This window comes from Sinocyclocheilus rhinocerous, unplaced genomic scaffold (assembly GCF_001515625.1).
Source record: "Sinocyclocheilus rhinocerous isolate Xijiao unplaced genomic scaffold, SAMN03320098_v1.1 scaffold848, whole genome shotgun sequence".
Classification (NCBI taxonomy): domain Eukaryota; kingdom Metazoa; phylum Chordata; class Actinopteri; order Cypriniformes; family Cyprinidae; genus Sinocyclocheilus; species Sinocyclocheilus rhinocerous.
The window spans coordinates 1,246,000-1,266,781 of NW_015664186.1; the positions used below are offsets into that span (position 1 = coordinate 1,246,000).

Genomic DNA, 20,782 nt, shown 5'->3' on the forward strand with positions numbered 1-20,782 from the left:
ATAAACGGCAAAAGTCAACAGGCTTTTCAAAATCCAAAATATTGCCAAACAGGCACTTTTGCATCTCGTTTCGAAACTAAATCATCCGCGATCGTCTTGTCTGTCTCACCCCACTCTTGTCAGTCAGCTCGACCCACTCTCCTCACTGGAGAAATGAAATCAGATCTGTGATGCAACTGTCGTTCAACTGCATTGAGCAGCTGCGTTCAGTTTTTAATTGTTGTGTCTGTTCTTTTACTGAACTAAATGATTTTTATTACTATAAAAAATCCTAAACGACGGTGGGGGTCGGTGACGCGGTGGGCAAGTGACAACTGCATTGAGCAGCTGCGTTCAGTTTTTAATTGTTGTGTCTGTTCTTTTACTGAACTAAATGATTTTTATTACTATAAAAAATCCAAACGACGGTTGGGGTCGGTGCCGTGGTGGGCAAGTGACGTAACCGGTGTTGCAGCTTAACACCGGTATCACCATCTGCACCGTCTATCGCGGCAAGCCTAATCTCAATGCAGCTAAGTTTAGTTCAATGAAGGTGTCTATGTCGTCAAGTTCATCAATTATGAAATGCTATAAAAGCAGCTCTACAGAAGACAATAGTGTCATTATTCAGCTCAAGTGAAGTCAAGGCTAGCATGTCTGATCTGTTCTTTGCTCCCTATCCCGCAGGCCCAGGTTAAAAAATGTGGACCGCAGCAGTGCACAACATCTGGAAGTGACAGTGGGAGATCTGACGGTTATCATAACAGACTTTAAGGAGAAAAGTAAGCCCTCCTCCAGTTCGTCCTCCAGCGCAGCATCTGGAGACCACCACAGCCAGAGCGGATCCAACTCAGACAACACAGAGAAGGGGATCTCCAGATCCTCATCCCCGCGAGGGGAGGGTTCCTTACTCAACGGGGAATCTCACTAGGAACCCGTGGATTACAAACGTTACTTCCAGTCTCCTGCACCTAATATATCCATTTTAAACGAACAGACACAGGAGCGCGCTTATGTATGCCAAGACTTACCGAGACACAGACTTAACCCAGCAATATAAGCCATCTCTCACTACTACCACAGTTATAGAATCTGAAACATAGGTTTTCACCACGATACACTCGCCCTGGTTTGTTACAGTGCCCAGTAGGTCAGCTTGAGATAAACTGTAGACTTTGTAAGCAATTTTGATGATTGAATTTTGACAATTTAATTTCTATAGCATGTGGTAGTATTATGAATCAGATAAGTATTGTTGTCTGTTTGGATTTGGACATTGACACCCATTCTCTGTCTCTTCACTATTGTGACAATTTCATAGACCATTATTTTTTTAAATCACAATATGTAATTTCTGCAACAGCACCCATTACATCTCGGTAATTAGCCCTGGGGCTTAAAAACTTTCAACTGGAACATTGTTGTGAAAGTATTTGATTCTACATTAATGACATGTCAGTTGCAAATTGTTACTTTAAAATACTTAAATGCATTACAGGATGAGCGTTAAGCCATCTATGAATAACTGACCCAAACAGGACTTCCTTTCTCAATTGTTTGTTGCACCTGCTGGTACTTTTTGTATGGTTCTATGAGAAAAGCCTTTAAACGCAGAAATTCATTGTTTAATTTGTTCTTGTTCATGTTGTTTTATTTGAAACTTGTCATAGATTGCATCACTTGTGCGGCTAGTTGTTCTACCAGCGCTGTTTTGTGTTAGATTGTCTTGATATAATTCTGTTAATTTCACAAGAAACATAACATTTATGACTAAAAATGACAAATGTATTTGTAAGAATTCATCCCATCCTTTATGATGAACGGTGGACGTGGTATATAAATATATTGCAGTATAGGAAATATCTCTTAATAAAATGTAAGATTTAGACTCCCGTTGTCAACTAAAACTTATTTTCAGGGCAAACGAAGACCTTTAAGGGAGTGATTATCGAATTTGGGTTGTTTGTGTGGTGAAATGTCTGTTAAGTTCTCTTTGAAATGAGGATGATATTCGCTGTGGGTCTTCAAAGTGTTTTGGTTTTTACCTCTCCATGAGGGGAGATGCAATATTTGGCATACGGGTTGAGTCAGAGACAAGGAAGAGTATTGTTCCTTACTTGACAACTACCAGCAGTGTCTTAACACAACATGACAATCCAATTCTCAATAGACATTGCCCAATACAGCAGACAACATTTCATTCCTTTTGTCTCTGATTAAAATGATTTTAAAAATCCTGTTTTGCTGGTAGAAAAGAACACCAAGTCCAGTTCCTCTATGCTCCCCACAGGCACTCTTAAATTATAAATATTCATAATTTTAGTCTACATGTGTGACTGATTTTTTTTCAATATGTATTCCTGTAAACATTAGTAACTATTTTAAAGATACTACTACCAATTTAGTTACTAACTATTATTACACAATCTTTCATTTTTACTAGTAGTTATGATACTAAGAATTAATTTTAACTTTACTGTTCTGGCAATGATCTAGTTATAATGGCTATTAAATAATTCAGTTAAAAATCCTACTTGTAAGATTAAAAATGCATGATGTAACAATTGTGATTTGTTATTAAAACATTAAATTTTGTGTCACATAATTCTGTAAAATTTTCTACAACTTTTACTAATAAATCCCAACTACAAAAATTAGTTATTTGTTAACAATAATAAAAAAAATAAGTAACTAAAAATATCTAGTAATAACTTAATAATAGTTGCTAGTAAGCTTTGAGGAATCAACCTTACAGGGTTTGTCATAGTAGGGGTCTTTCTCACGCCATTGGGGGAAGAACTTGTGTATGTGGGGGGATGGTGGTGGCGTTTAATAATAAGAAGCCTGACTCATTTGCGAATCGGTTCCTATGAACAGATCGTGTTAAACAACCGATACAGAGGTTCTTTAGGTAATTACGTCATTATCTGTTTTTATACAGTCTATGGTCATTATGTGGTCTGTGACAGCCTGGCATAATGTTTGCATGCGCTAAAATGTTCCAGTAAAAACATATGTAGGCACATATTTCTTTATATGACGTTTCTTATATTATATCAGGGTGTTAATTATAATTTCATGTAATCAAGTTCAGTTTGTAGCAGTCAAGATTCAGCTCAGCTATAAAAAAAGTCAGTTTTGTTAAAACTGTCGTACAATCACATTTCTAAAAAATTTAAGACCTTAGTTATAACATTTCCGCTATTTGGCTAAACAGAGTATTTTCCGTTGGAAAAGATCCGACTCAAAAGAACGATTCGTTCACGAACCGGACATCGCTGGTGGTCATTAGTGGGCGAGTACACACACGGTGTACACTTTTCAAGTGAAACAGTGTCCGTGTCCTGTAGAATGCGTGTATATCTTTCTACATTTAGTTTGTGCATAGCTATCGCTCTTCTGTCTTTAGTATTTTTGTTTAGTAAACATGATGCTGAAAGTTTTTCGGCCGGTTTTAAAGCGCCGCTGGAGCCGTCCGTCGTGAAGAACTTAAATGGAGTAAAAGCAAAACAACGACCCACCGCGACCACGCCACACAGACTCGCGTAAATCAGATTTGTTTCATTCATTTTGTTTAAAGACGATGTTTGTTTAGCGGAATTCACGCAAATAACTTTTTAACAATTTTTGTTTGTTTGTTTAAAAAAGATGTTTGAGTTTGCATAGTGTTTCTGTCACAATACTGGGGGTGAAATCGTAATGTGTCATTCAGTGTGTGTTCATGCTGCAGCGATAGCCAATTGATCTATATATTGTTCACATAAGAGGTCAGATGTACAGGAAACGCCCAACACTCCTGAAATCCACATGAACGGGAAACGATGCACATGACAACAGCCTGCGTAATTCCACACTGACTCGAGAACTGTTTATGGAGGAAGGTGTTCAGACCTACCTGTACTGATTCATTGTCAAGGGAGAGCGCTGGCATGTCGAGAGCATTGTTGAGATGTTGAGCACAGTGATGCAACAAACTGCCAAATCAAGCCTCTCACGCACACCTGTGTTTCAGATGGTAGGCTCAGATTACAGGCAAATGGGTGGTTTAGTCTTGGTCAATTTGGGTAATTAATTTAATATGAACTAATATATATATATATATATATATATATAATGGTAATAAAAGACATGATTAATTTAATCAATAAAATGCAAAATCATGTCTTTTTAAGTATTAATGGCTGTTAACTTTATAGTTTACTAATTCCAGCTGTTGCAAAATGTATATATATATATATACAGAACACTCTACTCTGCATTTACCTAATTAATCAAGGCTGATGATTTTTGGCACATTCAATGAATATAGTACATTATGGTTTAAAAAATAAATATTTTTGAGACATGTTTAATGAACTATCATAACAAAAACATTAAATATATTTTAAGATATATATATAAAATATATTTTATCTTTATTTTTTTACATTAATTTTGATGTTTATTAAATGTTTATTGCAAAACTTAAACTATAAAATAATTGCAAATAATTAGGGAATAGAAACAGCTCGTTTTGTTGGAGTAGTTGTGGTATTGTTTATTTACTAATCCATCATTTTATCAGCTCATTTATGTTTTTTTTTTCCTTTGTTGTGATACTTATAAGATACATTTAGTAAACAAGTTTGTTTAAAAGATGAAATGTCTTAGTTTATCACATTTAGTTTACATTTTTAGTTTAGATTATCACCTTTTTTACATTTTAAAACTTTTTTCTATTTAATTTTGACGCGTATTGTCTAAATACATTTTAAAAAGAATAGCAAATTATTATAAAATAAAAACAGCTCATTTTCTGAACAGAGCACCTTCTTGTCGCAGAGCATTTGTCAGAAAAGTTGTTCATTTTAAAAAGAATAGCAAATTATTATAAAAACAGCTCATTTTCTGAACAGAGCACCTTCTTGTCGCAGAGCATTTGTCAGAAAAGTTGTTGTGGTCTTATTTACTCATTCATTCTTTTATCAGCCCATTTAGTTTTTTTTTTTTTTCTTTGTTGTGAGACCTATTAGATACATTTAATCAACCATTATAACAAAGTTAGTTTTAAACATCAAATATGCTTTTTATTTTGTCTATCCTATTACACTTTTAAAAATGTCCATTTAATTTGGATGTCTATTTAATGTTTATTGCAAACATGACTGCAAATTATTAGAAAATTAAACCGCTCATTTAAAAATTCTACATGTTCTAAAGGATAAGCACCCCCTTTCAGTGACTGTTTGTTGGAAAAGAAGTTGTAGTCTATTTACTCATGGTGTTCAGTAAAACTAAAACTAATATATTTACAGAGATGTTGCGCACAAGGTGAATTCACCTGGACAGCGAGAGCCGTTGATGCAGCTGGCTGTGGTGGCCTGTGGAGAGAGACACGGGGAAGCTGTCAACATGCTCAAGACCGCAGCCATGCTCAGCAGCCGAGCCTTGAGATTTCACATCTTTGCAGAGGAGCAGTTACACACCAACATAAAAACAGTAGTCAGTATGAGCCAATTGTCATTTCTGACATATATGCATGCAAATCTATGTTGTTGCACAAGAATGAGCACGTTTTCCCACCGTTAAAGGGGATGCATGTCATTTTAAATGGTCATATATTTTCCCCATCCAAGAAGGCAAAAAGATCAGTTCACCCAAAACTGAAAATTTACTGAAAGGTTACCCACCCTCAGAACATCCAAAATAAAGATGAGTTTGTTTCTTCATCAGAACGGATTTGGTGAAATTTAGCATTATATCACTTATTTACAAACACACAGCTTTTTGATTCAACGAGATGTTAATTGATTGACGGTCGTGTGGATTATTGTGGTGTTTTTATCAGCAGTTTGGGCTCTCATTCTGACGGCACCCATTCACTGCAGAGGATCCACTGCTGAGCAAGTGATGTAATGCTTAAATTCTCCAAATCTGTTCTGATGAAGAAACAAACTCATCTACATCTTGTATGGCCTGAAGATTAGTACATTTTCAGCAAGTTTTCATTTTTGGGTGAACTATTCCTTTAATCTGCTACTGAACCATTGAGAAACTGTATAAAGAGATGAAATATTTACACTTTTCCAATCCATTTTCCACTTATACAGCTGGATTCCTGGCCAGCTTTCATCCGAGCGAAATTCAGCTATGTTGTTCACCCCATTTCATTCCCCCATGAGAACCATGAAGAGTGGAGTCAGCTTTTCAAGCCATGTGCATCACAGAGACTCTTCTTACCGGTGAGTATTACTGCAGTTTAAAGCAATTTAAACAGCATGTTTAGTTTATATCTAAAATATCTACAACTATTTTAAGCAAAAGCTGATTTTTTTTGCCTTGATTGTGTCGTTTAAAATGTCTGAAAAGGTTACAGTGATTGCACTGGAAAATACTGTGCTGCTTTCCTTTTGTAAGATGTCAAATAATTCATATAACTCTTTTCTGAAATGGCAATATCATTTTTCTGAAAGTAGAAAATGTATTTTGTACTCAAAAACACTGCAATTTGACAAACTATTTGCAATTCCTTTCTTTTCTCTACAGATGATTCTGAAGGAGGTGGACTCCTTACTCTATGTGGACACCGATGTCCTCTTCCTGCAGCCTGTAGAGCTGATCTGGGACATGTTGACGCACTTTAACTCCACACAGTTAGTAGCCATGGCTCCAGAACACGAGGAGCTGCGGATTGCCTGGTATAAGCGCTTCTCCCGGCATCCGTATTATGGAAAAACTGGCATCAACTCTGGCGTCATGCTGATGAATTTGACTCGGATGCGAATGACACAATTCAAGGTGAGATTAGAGGGCCAGACCCCAAACATTCTTCCTTTATGTGAGGGTTGATGTACCTGGAGAGAGCTATTCCTATTCATCTCAATTGTAGGCACATGCAGAAGTGCTTAATCTGGATGCCGCCATCTTGTTTCATAGGCAAACATGATTTGGTCAATCATGATACATTTAATCAACCATTATAACAAAGTTAGTTTTAAACATCAAATATGCTTTTTATTTTGTCTATCCTATTACACTTTTAAAAATGTCCATTTAATTTTGATGTCTATTTAATGTTTATTGCAAACATGACTGCAAATTATTAGAAAATTAAACCGCTCATTTAAAAATTCTACATGTTCTAAAGGATAAGCACCCCCTTTCAGTGACTGTTTGTTGGAAAAGAAGTTGTAGTCTATTTACTCATGGTGTTCAGTAAAACTAAAACTAATATATTTACAGAGATGTTGCGCACAAGGTGAATTCACCTGGACAGCGAGAGCCGTTGATGCAGCTGGCTGTGGTGGCCTGTGGAGAGAGACACGGGGAAGCTGTCAACATGCTCAAGACCGCAGCCATGCTCAGCAGCCGAGCCTTGAGATTTCACATCTTTGCAGAGGAGCAGTTACACACCAACATAAAAACAGTAGTCAGTATGAGCCAATTGTCATTTCTGACATATATGCATGCAAATCTATGTTGTTGCACAAGAATGAGCACGTTTTCCCACCGTTAAAGGGGATGCATGTCATTTTAAATGGTCATATATTTTCCCCATCCAAGAAGGCAAAAAGATCAGTTCACCCAAAACTGAAAATTTACTGAAAGGTTACCCACCCTCAGAACATCCAAAATAAAGATGAGTTTGTTTCTTCATCAGAACGGATTTGGTGAAATTTAGCATTATATCACTTATTTACAAACACACAGCTTTTTGATTCAACGAGATGTTAATTGATTGACGGTCGTGTGGATTATTGTGGTGTTTTTATCAGCAGTTTGGGCTCTCATTCTGACGGCACCCATTCACTGCAGAGGATCCACTGCTGAGCAAGTGATGTAATGCTTAAATTCTCCAAATCTGTTCTGATGAAGAAACAAACTCATCTACATCTTGTATGGCCTGAAGATTAGTACATTTTCAGCAAGTTTTCATTTTTGGGTGAACTATTCCTTTAATCTGCTACTGAACCATTGAGAAACTGTATAAAGAGATGAAATATTTACACTTTTCCAATCCATTTTCCACTTATACAGCTGGATTCCTGGCCAGCTTTCATCCGAGCGAAATTCAGCTATGTTGTTCACCCCATTTCATTCCCCCATGAGAACCATGAAGAGTGGAGTCAGCTTTTCAAGCCATGTGCATCACAGAGACTCTTCTTACCGGTGAGTATTACTGCAGTTTAAAGCAATTTAAACAGCATGTTTAGTTTATATCTAAAATATCTACAACTATTTTAAGCGAAAGCTGATTTTTTTTGCCTTGATTGTGTCGTTTAAAATGTCTGAAAAGGTTACAGTGATTGCACTGGAAAATACTGTGCTGCTTTCCTTTTGTAAGATGTCAAATAATTCATATAACTCTTTTCTGAAATGGCAATATCATTTTTCTGAAAGTAGAAAATGTATTTTGTACTCAAAAACACTGCAATTTGACAAACTATTTGCAATTCCTTTCTTTTCTCTACAGATGATTCTGAAGGAGGTGGACTCCTTACTCTATGTGGACACCGATGTCCTCTTCCTGCAGCCTGTAGAGCTGATCTGGGACATGTTGACGCACTTTAACTCCACACAGTTAGTAGCCATGGCTCCAGAACACGAGGAGCTGCGGATTGCCTGGTATAAGCGCTTCTCCCGGCATCCGTATTATGGAAAAACTGGCATCAACTCTGGCGTCATGCTGATGAATTTGACTCGGATGCGAATGACACAATTCAAGGTGAGATTAGAGGGCCAGACCCCAAACATTCTTCCTTTATGTGAGGGTTGATGTACCTGGAGAGAGCTATTCCTATTCATCTCAATTGTAGGCACATGCAGAAGTGCTTAATCTGGATGCCGCCATCTTGTTTCATAGGCAAACATGATTTGGTCAATCATGTGAGCTGTAAATGTCATGTGACATTGAATATTACTATATTAAAACACCTAGCAACAAAGAAAGAAAAAAAACATTTAAAATCTAAAAAATAAAATAATATAAAAAAAATAAAATTTCTAAAACTAATAAAAAGATTTAATAGTAGTAGTAGTAGTAAAAAAAATTATAATACTAATATTTACCTAAGTAATATAAAGTAATATATTTTAAGTTTGGGCTTTTGGATTTAAAAAAAATATTTTTGAAAGAAGACTCTTGTGCTCATCCAATCTACATTTTTAATCAAAAATTCAATAAAAACAGTATTATTGTGAAATATTATTACAATTTAAAATAACTTTTTTCTATTTTAATATATTTTAAAATCTAAATGATACCTGTGATGGAAAAGCTGCATTTCCAGCAGCCATTACTCCAGTCTTAAGCGTTACATGATCCTGTAGAAATAATTCTAATATGCTGATTTGGTACTCAAGAAACATTTCATATTATTTTCAATGTTGAAAACAGTACTTAGTACTTTTTAAAAATTCATGCACTAGTAAAAAATATTTATGACTCCATCTTGAACATGTTGCAATTACATTTCAGTCCAGAAGAGGGTGGTAAAGGTCTCTTTTTTTATTGGCTTCTGCCTAGAGATCATTACAAACTTTACTCTTTTTTCCCCCCCTCTTTATGGACAGAATGACATGACTTCTATTGGTCTGCACTGGGACGAGCTTCTGATGCCTCTGTTACAGAAATACAAGCTTAACATAACCTGGGGTGATCAAGATCTGATTAATATCATCTTCCATTACAATCCAGGTAAGCCTTTCTGGGTTGCGTTCATTCCTTATAGTTTTATTCCATTTCAAGTCTCTGTAACAGATGTGTGTTTCCTCCAGAGATGGTATTTACCTTCCCTTGCCACTGGAACTACCGTCCTGACCACTGCATCTACGGCAGCAACTGCATCCCAGCAGAGAAAGAGGGTGTTTTCATGCTACATGGCAACAGAGGAGTGTTTCACAGCAACAAACAGCCTGCCTTCAAGGCCGTGTATGACACTTTCAAACATGTGAGTTGTATTAGGGGAGTTTTGTTAGTTACTATTAGCTAAACTTTTATCACAACCCTTTTGTTTTTTTTCCAACCAGTTTATGTCCAGCCAAAGCTAATAAGTCACTCTTTACTTTTATCTGGCAGTACACATTTGGAGAGGATCTCATACAATCATTCTTGTTACCCCTGGAGGAGGCGCTGAACGGAACCACACACACATACTGTGGGAAAGTTAGTCATTTATTTGCCAGAGGACTTGGAAAGTCTGTAAGGAAGCTCCAGAGAATGACTCCAGCAGGTGGCTGAGCTGGCTGTGATGTTGTCGCTGAATAATGACAGAAATGTATTCTCTGAGACTGGATAGGAACGTCACTGCTCTTCCAGTCGAATCGGTGCAATGTTAGTGCTGAACGTTCAGTTGGAACCCTCAGAGATATAGAATGGGTTAAATGATGAAATGTGAATTTAAACTGATACTTCTCATTCTCAAGGAGCCATTTTCATTTCATTTTTTTCCCTAGTTAAAGGGACAGTCCAAAAAAAAAATTTCACCCAAATGTCATTCCAAATCTGTATGAACAAATAAGTCAAACTGTTGTTACACGTACATAGCTATTGTATGACTTAAGTTGACTTAAGACAGACGTTTGTTTACTTTATACATTTTAACAATATTTTGATTGCAGAGAAAAATAAATGAAGAAACATTAGAATAATGAGATAATTAGTAAATGACAGCAAGGGACATTGCAAAAAATACACTCAAATCAGGTGGTGAGAAGGAAAAAAAAACACTCCAAAGTTCACTTTAATTATGATATTGTGATGAAAACTAACATGAATTCCATCTTTTAAACTTATAAGTTTAATACTAATATACTGAGATGACGCGACCCAGTTCATTTGTTAAATACATCTAAACCTACACCATTTATTGGTGTCTCCTTTCATAATGTGCCATTACACTCTACATCCATGTTCACTCTTTATCATTCATTCACTCATGTACTGGAGATAAATATGGAGTCTAAAACAAAAAATCTGTGGGTTTATTGTCCATTTCTTCATGTGTGTGTCCTCCATCAAACACTGCCTGTCTGAATCAGCCCCTCGTTTACAATGGATCCTCTATCTTTGCTTTCCTTTCCATCATTTCTCCCTTGGACAATATTTACCTCAAGTGGGAACAAATAGATGTTTTTTTCTGCTCAACAGAAAAGCAACCTGCGGTGTCGTGAAAGAGACCTTATCTCTCATTCCTATTTTCCCCCAGTGAGCTTTTCAATTAGGTAATTACAGTCATGTGAAAGGAGACTCGGCAGAGAGCCCCGCTGCATTGTGGGAGCACCTGTCCCCCACAGACGCTAATTACCTGGCACGTGAACCGTCCCCATTGTGTAGGAGGGGTCCGAGTCTGCAGGAAGTGCAAACCCAGCCAACGTGGCGTCTAATCAATGGGCGAGTGGTGGCTGTGAAACAGGTACACAGGAAGAGAAATGTACTGCAAGATTTGATAAATTGGGAAATACTTGAAAATGTAAATATTCGTTTTACATAATGTTCATATGAAATAAAAAAATATATATCACACTAATTAGAGTTTGTGACTATCACTTTCATTCCCCACTGAAGGATTACTGGAGTGATGAGGAAAAATATTAAAGGATTAGTTCACCTAAAAATGTAAATTTGCTGAAAATGTACTCACCCTCAAGTCACAGCAGATGTAGATGAGTTGTTTCTTTATCGGAACAGATTTGGAGAAATGTAGCACTTGTTCACCAATAGATCCACTGCAGTGAAAGAGTGCGGTCAGAATGAGAATCCAAACAACTGATAAAAACATTACAATAATACACAAGTATAATATACAACAAGGCCGTAACCATGTCTTGAACATTGAGGGGGGACAGATTTTGGGGGTTGGGGACTTGTCCCCCTCAGTGTCTATGGTGGTTACAGCCCTAATTAATCCACAGGACTCCAGTCCATCAATTACAGTGGTATGAAGTGAAAAGCTGCGTGCAAGAAACAATTCATCATTCCTACGTTTTTAACTTCAAACCGTTGCTTCTAGCCAAAATATGAGTCTATAATCCATAATAATGCTTCCTCCAGTGAAAAAAAAAAAAAACCCATCAAAATTCATCTACATCTTGGATGGCCTGAAGGGTAAGTACATTTTCAGCAATTTTTTTATTGGGTAAGACTTTTGTGCACAAATCGTATGGACTACTGTGACTGAATAGTGCTTTTTATAGTACTTTTGGATGTACTGTTCCTTTAAGACTGATATTGAACGTACTGCAAGATTTGATAAATTGGGAAATACTTGAAAATGTAAATATTGTATTCGTTTTACATAATGTTCATATGAAATAAAAAAATATATATCACACTAATTAGAGTTTGTGACTATCACTTTCATTCCGCTCGGAGGGGTCCGAGTCTGCAGGAAGTGCAAACCCAGCCAACGTGGCGTCTAATCAATGGGCGAGTGGTGGCTGTGAAACAGGTACACAGGAAGAGAAATAAATGTGTGGGATGCTTTTCTCACTTGCTTATTTATGCATTTGTTACAAACACACCGTGAAGCTTAGAAACACATTGCATTGTGGTGTAAGTTTTAGTTAGTTCGATGTCAAAAATATTGATACTTCTATATTAATTTATGTGGGATGCTTTTCTCACTTGCTTATTTATGCATTTGTTACAAACACACCGTGAAGCTTAGAAACACATTGCATTGTGGTCTAAGTTTTAGTTAGTTCGATGTCAAAAATATTGATACTTCTATATTAATTTGATAATAAATCAGTGATTCTGAACCTTTTTGAAAAAAAAAACCCATCAAAATTCATCTACATCTTGGATGGCCTGAAGGGTAAGTACATTTTCAGCAATTTTTTTATTGGGTGAACTATTCCGTTAAACCAATCATTTTAGAAGCAAATAGTCACGGAACGGATTTAGCACAAGCTACAAGCAACAAACTGAAAATGTGGAGTTTTAACATTTTAGGTTATTTTTTACATTTTTTTTAGAAATGTAGATATAGCTGATAGAACATTTTGCATATGTAATGAGACATTTCTGCAACTGACTGGACTATTTTATTTTTTAATTTATTTATTTAATAAAGCAAGCCAAACCAAAAAGTTACAACTTTCCTCCACCAGGGTGCAGCCTTGATTCAGGTCTTTATGAATACAGACTGTTTTAGAGCGATGACCATGGCTTTGTTCTGCGATCACATAACACAACAGTAAATACTGTACCACATCCCAACAATATTTTCTTCATCTTATAACAGGCAGAGACAGACTTTTTTTGCAAAGTGAAAATTTGAGGTAATTTAAAACACTACTCAGTTAAAGCTCTTGGAGCACACACACAAAAAAAGAGGAAATGGCCCTGGGAAGTTCTGTAATGAGATGAACGATTAAAACATCAATACTTGGCAACCCTTAAAGCCATAGATGTTAATGACACACGAAAAACCTAATTCATTTATAATATAGAAGCTGACCTGCATACGGTCCATTTGAAGCATCAGCAACATGTGCTTGAAGGTCGAGATGACTAAACAGACTACAGGACACAATGAGAGGACTGAAGTCATGTTTCATAATGACATCTCATGGATCAATGTAGCAGCAAATAATCCATGTCTGGACCACCTGAGGCACAATAGCTGATTTACAAGGATGTGCAGGTCAAAGGCTACACTTGATAGAACAATAATGAGGGCCTGTAGGTGGTCGTCCTCTTGTATCTGACAACCAGTATGATGACACTAGGAATCTATATTCCAACATTTAAAGAGAAAAATAGTGGGCATTTATATGTATCATGTTTGATCAATTCACCTCTTTCATGAAAATAAATATTACTGGCTGCACTGGAAGATAATGTTTCTATAAATAAATACATAAAAAGGAAAGCATTTGCCTTGAACACCAGTCTGTGAATTTTTATATTTACTGATCTTCTGATATGATGATACTGTTTTCTATAATTTTATTTTTAAATGTTATTAAAAAAAATTAATTTTTTATTTTAATTTTAAGAGTAAGATAAAACAATTAAGGATGATGTCATAAATGATCTTTTGATAATATACTGTATTACAAGAAACTAATAGGATTTAAGTAACAATCTCTCTCTCGTTATATATATATATATATATATATTCTAAGTTTTAGTTAGTTCGATGTCAAAAATATTGATACTTCTATATTAATTTGATAATAAATCAGTGATTCTGAACCTTTTTGACTCTAATGCCCCTGATTGTGAGCAACAGTTTTCTTTTAAAACTTACATTTGGCACTTCTAGTTTCTGCAAATAAAAAAGTAACTAAAATAATTACAATTAAAGAAATTGCATTTCATAATTCCAGTTGTTTTAGAAGCTGAAAGTTCTTCAGGGATCCCACTTTTTTATCAAACATTTACATTACTCTTCCAGTAGTTTGCAATTTACTGAATAAGGATTTAAAAAAATATTGTTTTACTCAATTTCTGCCTGATAGAATATTTTAGCGCTTGACACAACTGGTAAAATATATATTCATTATAAAAACATCTATGGCATTTTTAATTTACATGATATTAACAAGTCTAGAAATGACACTTTTAAAATTGGGCGACCTCAAATATCCACATTTTCAAAAACTGCATGTAGGAGCTCTGGTTTTTCATAGGAAACGCAGTGTATACCCTTTAGTTATTTTATCTTATTTTAATGCTTTTTTGTCTTATTTTAAATTATTTTAAGTCATCTTGCAGCCTCTTTGAAAGTTTGCTGGGACCCCTTTGTTGAGAACCACCGCAAAATGAAAAAAGTAACAATACTAGTATTTGTAAATTTGTTGACATTTCTGCCTTGCCAAAGTGTGAATGTAAATGCATATAGTTACGTCTTAAGCATTTTTTGAATGCAAACAGAAAAAAAGTATACGAATTAACACATCATTATGCCATCATTATGCTTACTTGTCATTAATATGAATTAAACAATAACACTGAGAAGAAAGTCACTGCCAGTGTTTCACAAAAGTGTCATAAACCTACGTAGATCATAGAAATCACTGGCACCAAAAATTAATAATTAATAATATAATAATAATAATTAATTAATTAAAATTTACTTACTTTGGTGAAATGCAGCCCAGATCAGGTTGGAAGACCAACAAACCAGCTTAAGATGGTTTACGCATATGTTTTAAATAAGATTTTTGCTGAGTATATTTTGAAGCGTTAATAAGTAAAAAAAATTTTTTTGCAGTGGTATTATCTAGAGTCGTAAATATTCAGGGTTCGACAACAGTATCTGCATTTTTCATTGAAAAATCACTATCGTGGGACTACTGAACTTTCACTTCTTACTTCAAAAAATTTATCAGATTACTTTTCTTGTAACCAGAAACTAGCAGAATTCAAAACAAAAACAAATAACAAAGATTACAAGAACATTACAACACATCAGCGATGAAGCCATTTCCTGCAATACATCTCACAAATGTCAGTATTCATCAGTATTCATTCTGCTACTGAATGTATGTGCTTATGTTGACCTGAATAGACATCTCTTCTCTCTTACTGTATGTGGAGCAAGAGACGCCTTCTGTCTCCCAAGTGAGCCAATTTACTCTCGAGTCCACTTCATTGTGTGCCGTATCGATTCAGTTTGAACTCTTTTCCTTGATAAAGAAGCCCAGTGAGCTGGATGCAGATGTCTACGGGTTGAAATGGTAGGGAAATCTTATTCAGGAAATGAGAGCAAAACCTGTGGGCTTCAAAGTGGCAAAACATGTCAGTCAGCTGCCCTTGCCCATAGGGCGATTCAAATCATTATTTAAGTGTATGTCAATGAAGAGATGGTGTGAGATTAAAAGTCTGCAACAAACCCGCTATTACATTTGTTATATTACACTAATGGAAATTATTTTTGGTTGAAAAAGGAGAAGACGATTCCTTCAAGATACTAAGAGTAAATATTGGTGCTGTGGCTGGTACGGTACCTGAGCAGAGGAAAATACCAAGGACATATTCAGGGAGACCGACACACTTTGATCCGAGTTAAAGCTGAGAGGTACTAGGTCTGACAGATTATATAACTTTCGCGTTTGTGACATAGTTCGTGACTGACTGTGTGTTGGGGCTGGGAGAAAAGAAGAGGAAAGAAAGAGAAAAACTGACCTAATAAACATGATTAAAAATCCAAAATGTTAATGGGTAATGAATAAAAATGTGATGTTCATGTCCTTGTTCAATTTTGGGACATAAATGGTCATCATTCAAGTTTTTCACAATGTTCAATCACCTTTTTGCCTTTTGCAAGGTTATATAAGGGTGTAGTTTAATTTATAACCACTTCATTTAATGGAAAAAAGCAAGACAAATAATATAATATAATATAATATAATATAATATAATTTGAAATTATCACCAAGTGAAACTGGAAAAATAATGATTGTTTTCAAACAAGTTTCCTGAACACTCCACCTTTCTAGCATTGGTGAAATGCAAATTTATTGTGTGTGTGTGTGTGTGTGTGTGTGTGTGAGACCTGGTGTGATATATTATTTTTTATTATGCATAAATATTCCATATAATCACTCCATTATTGTTAACTCAATTTTTAATTAAATGCTGTTTAAATTAAAATTTAATTGTTAAGTTTAAATTAAATGGTACAAAAGCTGTCACTAGGGCAGTAACTTTTCAAAAGTACGTTTTTGTACCTTATTTACCCCTAAATGGTACATATTAGTACATTTTTTGTTGGGTACTGCCCAAGTGACAGCTGTTGTAGAGTGAGGCATATCACATCACAGACCACTCTGATCACCTTCCCAAACATCATCTACCCAACAGCTTTTCAAACCATTAAACCTTAAATGCACTTTGGTAAAAGCAACATCATTTAAACTCAGTAAAACGAATGGTGTTATGAACACAAAGTATAATCATGTCTGATTTCAGCTGTGGATCCATGTGAAGGTTCAAAAAGTGCTGTGCTTGCCAAAACGGCGAGCATTCGTGTGATTCATAGGATCATTTAAAAGAAAAAAAACCCACTGTAAATGTGCACGTGCTCTCATAGTGACTCGGACCCTTTCCATCTTCACGTTAGGCAAAGATAATTAAACTGTCACTTTTGTGTTTCAAAAACGCAGCAGTCACCACATTCCCCTAACGTCGAGGAATATCTGTCATTTGCGATGGCTTTTGAATGGTTCATTTCCTTTTATGAACCTTTGATTTGTGCGAAGACCCTTGTCAATAAAGCACCCCCTCCTCCACATCACCGCTGATGTTGTCTCAAAATGAACATCTCCAATTAGACACAAGCAATCATTCATTTGATGACTTACTGTTTACATTCATTGTTGCAATCTGTGCGAACGTGTATGAGACAATTCATCGTACCGTGTGGGAAATCTAACTCTTAATCACTGTATGAGAATAATTATGCCTCCTATGCATTTATGCTGATAAACTCATCATAATTTGGCACCGGGAGCCTTGGCTTCATCAAATTTAAGACCAGGCAGATTAAAAACAGATAAAACCCCAACCTGAATCATAAAAAATGGCAAGAATAATGAATTCACTGTCATTCAAAACACTGGAGTTAGCAGCTAGCATTAGCTTTGTATTTAGTTCTTTTGTTCCTCAGTGCCATTGACTCAAGCACACAAACAATAACATGAGACTTGAGGGGATTTCTGTGTTTGTTTGTGCTGAGATACAAAGCCTGAAAGGCTTGCATAGGCCTTTGTTTCCATACCGTGCACTACTATGCTTCCGTCTCCCCCTCATTAAATTAGAAATGAATAGAAAACAATTGAGCTATAATTGATAGGCCTCTCCATTCGTTCTCCTCACAGACTCTCTTTATCAGCCACATAGTGACAAAAATCACAACGGTTGTTTTCTCTGCCACCTTTTCATTTCATTCAGGCTTGGACTGGTACCATTGTTCTGGCCCGGGCCTGATAAGGCACCGATAATGTTAACCAGTTATCGCATTTGCAGAAAAGAGGGCAAAATAAAAGACCCGAGACAGCCGGCGAATTAGCGACTTTGATGAATCGTCATTTTGAACACGAGAGATTAGCATACTGATTTGGACTGATTATTTGTAATTGCGGTTGGAAGTGAAAGCGGGCCGCACCGGATAACACTCGTTTCTGTTCCAACCAACTGAAATCGTGAGCTTTGTAATGACGTTGAATTGATATTTCTTATCCTCCTCGTTGGGTTAAAATTATTGCAAATCAGGGTTTTTGTTTGAAAAATTGAATTGTGAAACGGCAACAGACGGTTTTTCCCGAGTACATAATTCAGGGGCTTCTCCGGGGCAGACACATGACAGCATCTTGAGATATGCGATAAGGGAAATCTACATGAATTTTGGGCAAGTGTTTTCACCTGAGGTAGAGCGAGTGTCCTTCAAAGCCATCTGCTAGCATTTGCAACAGCTAATTAATTTGTCCTTCACAGAATGTGTCAGTACAGGCAGGGGAATACAGATGCTGAACACAAGACAGTCCCGAGGCTAGGGGGGATGCTATGCACCGTAGAGAATATCGAGACACCTAGCAAGATTAATCAATCATGATAGTGCATGAAGTTGTTTTGAAGAAAGAGACACTCAGGCTGAGGTAAAAAAAAAACTGGGCCTTCAGCGTTGGGTACATTTACATAATATTACATTTCTTACACAGCCGACTAACAGCAATCATTTCTTTGTACGTTCTAGATGATTGATGATTGATGTTTTTTTTTTGTCAATTGAAATCACAGCCCCTATCATCTCAGATACCACTAGGGAAACTGGCCAAGAGCATTATCATATTACATTCTGTAAACAAGCTCTGCCTGTAGCACAAACCAGTGCAGATTGCATCTCCAGGATCCATTTCTAGACACTTCTGTCTCCAGTGCTTCAAAAGTACCATGACAGATGACACTATAGACAATAGAACGAGGAAAATCAAGTCTGCCGTTCAACTTGCAAGTTGTTGAAAGAGTTGCGCTTCCCATTGGGATTTGATACACATTCGTTTGTAGGGTGCAATTCTGTCATTTCATACATTTGCACAGACACTGAAATGCGCATTAGTGACAGCATTCTAACACATTTTTAATTCATGAAGTTAATTAAATGTTCAATGCAATCACATTAAACAAAACTGAAATTATAATGGTTGACATTAGGGTTGATATTTGGCATTATACAACATTTAGGTCCTCAAAAATGCTGATTCATTAAAGTAACTGAATTCAGAATAGCATACTACTCTTATTATTTATGCCATGTCGTTACGTTAGAAATAGTAAAAGTAGTATGCTAGTATGCTATTCCGTTGTTTTTATGAGCGAGTCATTTATTCAACCTATTTTTTCAAAATGATGATAGCATACGTTTTAGATGGCAGAGACTGAATCCTGTTTTGGTGCAGTGTATCATCACATTCAGAATAAGGAAAATTAAGGAATAGTTTAGGTTTAAAAGGATTAAAATCAACTAATGCACAGATCAGCCTCTTTGCAATAGTGTACATTCATGCAACCGCACACACATAAGCTCGTTCTCAATCTCTGTATCTAGGTCTTGCTATATTTGCCCAGTTTTGCTTTCCAAAGAACTTTTTCTGAATAATTACTCCCTTTCGAGTTATGAGCAATACTCCCAGCAAACGCACTGGTTCTTAGAAAGAAACATTCAGCGTATCAAGGTCGAAGGAGGAAGCCTGGAGATTACATCTATGTAGATACATGATTACATTTTTGCATTTATAATAGCTGCAATGAGACACAAATGGATAAGAATTGGAAAACACCCAAGAACCTTTCATATGTCACAAGTCCTGGTTTTGTTTTGAGTGAATAGCTGTTTTCAAATGACAGTTTACTCTAATGAACGGCACATCCTCGTAACATTGCAGTGCATTAAAAGTGGTGGAAAAAACCTTCTAAACTTACTCCAATAAACTGAGCAGAAAGTGGAGCGGCAGTCGAAATGCTGAATACAACAATAACAACTCACGCCTCAGCCTTTAGTTCAACCAGTTTACAAGACACCTCGGTTTATGACAGCCTGAGGTCATGATATTAAACAATCTCTACTTACATGCTTTTAATACATTATCTAATAATAAAATAAGCATATGAATAGACTCATCTTGCCTCAGGCCAATAATGAACTAACATCTAGTTGAACCAAGCTGCAGGTATCAATTACATGGTGCATTTACTAGCTTGACAGAAAAGATTCTCATTTGATAATGAACAAATGGCACATAGAAACACTATCACTTTACAAGCTAGATAAGAGAGGAACCGTTTATAAAGGATTTGAGTTGGTGTAATCAATTGAGTAAAGATACAGATAGCCACGTAGAAGGTGAATTGTAGCATGATCCACGAAAACAACCAGTTTTCCCAGAGAACTTACCTATATATGAACTGTATGTGTGATGGAAGATCTGCATTCCCTCAATTCATTTTTACTCCATTACGAGTCCCAAAGGAGAAGGTGGCAATTAGGTGCAGCAACACACCTGATTCTTAGTGTGCCCCAAATCCTTCTCTTTCACTTGTTTTTATTTTTTCTCAAATGCTGCTAGAATTTTCTCAGAATTAAATTAACTTTTGCAGCCATTTTTGCCATTTCTTTTAACTAATAATATATATAAAGTCAGCACTCCTCAAGTTCACACAAGGTCTTAGCAGGTGTAGCCCATCACATTAACTATGCACATGTTTGATGACATCACCATTTGATGATGTCTTAAACATTTTAAATATATATTTTAAAAAAATATATATATATATTAAAAAGAAAGGAAAAAAGAAAAGGTTTTGGCTTTGTTT

At 36.0% G+C, this 20,782-nt stretch overlaps 3 protein-coding genes across 8 annotated transcripts in view; 2 read left to right on the plus strand and 1 right to left on the minus strand.

The window, feature by feature from the left end:
- The window catches only part of LOC107729839 (YY1-associated factor 2-like), a 13,068-nt gene extending 10,779 nt beyond the window's left edge, over positions 1–2,289 (plus strand). The window contains exon 4 of one of the 2 annotated variants that reach the window (XM_016540549.1): positions 667–2,289. In XM_016540549.1, coding sequence (XP_016396035.1) covers positions 667–910 — 244 coding nt within the window. In that variant the 3' untranslated portion in view covers positions 911–2,289. The remainder of the gene's footprint in view (positions 1–666) is intronic. The other variant, XM_016540550.1, reaches the window with a different exon arrangement.
- LOC107729837 (periphilin-1-like) overlaps positions 1–20,538 on the minus strand; it is a 56,136-nt gene extending 35,598 nt beyond the window's left edge. For 2 of the 4 annotated variants that reach the window (XM_016540546.1, XM_016540545.1), the window contains exon 1: positions 3,875–3,978. In XM_016540546.1, coding sequence (XP_016396032.1) covers positions 3,875–3,910 — 36 coding nt within the window. In that variant the 5' untranslated portion in view covers positions 3,911–3,978. Of the gene's footprint in view, positions 1–3,874; positions 3,979–20,363 lie in introns of those variants that run through there. The other 2 variants (XM_016540548.1, XM_016540544.1) reach the window with 2 other exon arrangements.
- Positions 3,277–10,534, plus strand: gxylt1b (glucoside xylosyltransferase 1b). Of its 2 annotated transcripts, XM_016540542.1 has the most exons (7): positions 3,277–3,524; positions 5,274–5,460; positions 6,069–6,200; positions 6,505–6,756; positions 9,532–9,655; positions 9,736–9,908; positions 10,037–10,534. In XM_016540542.1, exons 1-7 carry the CDS (start codon positions 3,331–3,333, stop codon positions 10,196–10,198), a joined length of 1,224 nt encoding a protein of 407 aa, XP_016396028.1. In that variant the 5' UTR covers positions 3,277–3,330; the 3' UTR covers positions 10,199–10,534. The 2 variants fall into 2 exon arrangements, with proteins under 2 accessions (XP_016396028.1, XP_016396029.1); XM_016540543.1 differs by lacking the exons at positions 3,277–3,524; positions 5,274–5,460; positions 6,069–6,200; positions 6,505–6,756 and adding exons at positions 7,027–7,387; positions 7,996–8,127; positions 8,432–8,683.
- Positions 20,539–20,782: the final 244 nt, after the last annotated feature.

Bases quoted from the DNA above. Each gene is read 5' to 3' on its own strand.
- gxylt1b (XM_016540542.1), top strand. From the start codon at position 3,331: ATGCGTGTATATCTTTCTACATTTAGTTTGTGCATAGCTATCGCTCTT. The intron at 3,525-5,273 runs GTAAATCAGATT...ATATATTTACAG, and splicing joins ACCACGCCACACAGACTCGC to AGATGTTGCGCACAAGGTGA. The intron at 5,461-6,068 runs GTCAGTATGAGC...CCACTTATACAG, and splicing joins ACACCAACATAAAAACAGTA to CTGGATTCCTGGCCAGCTTT.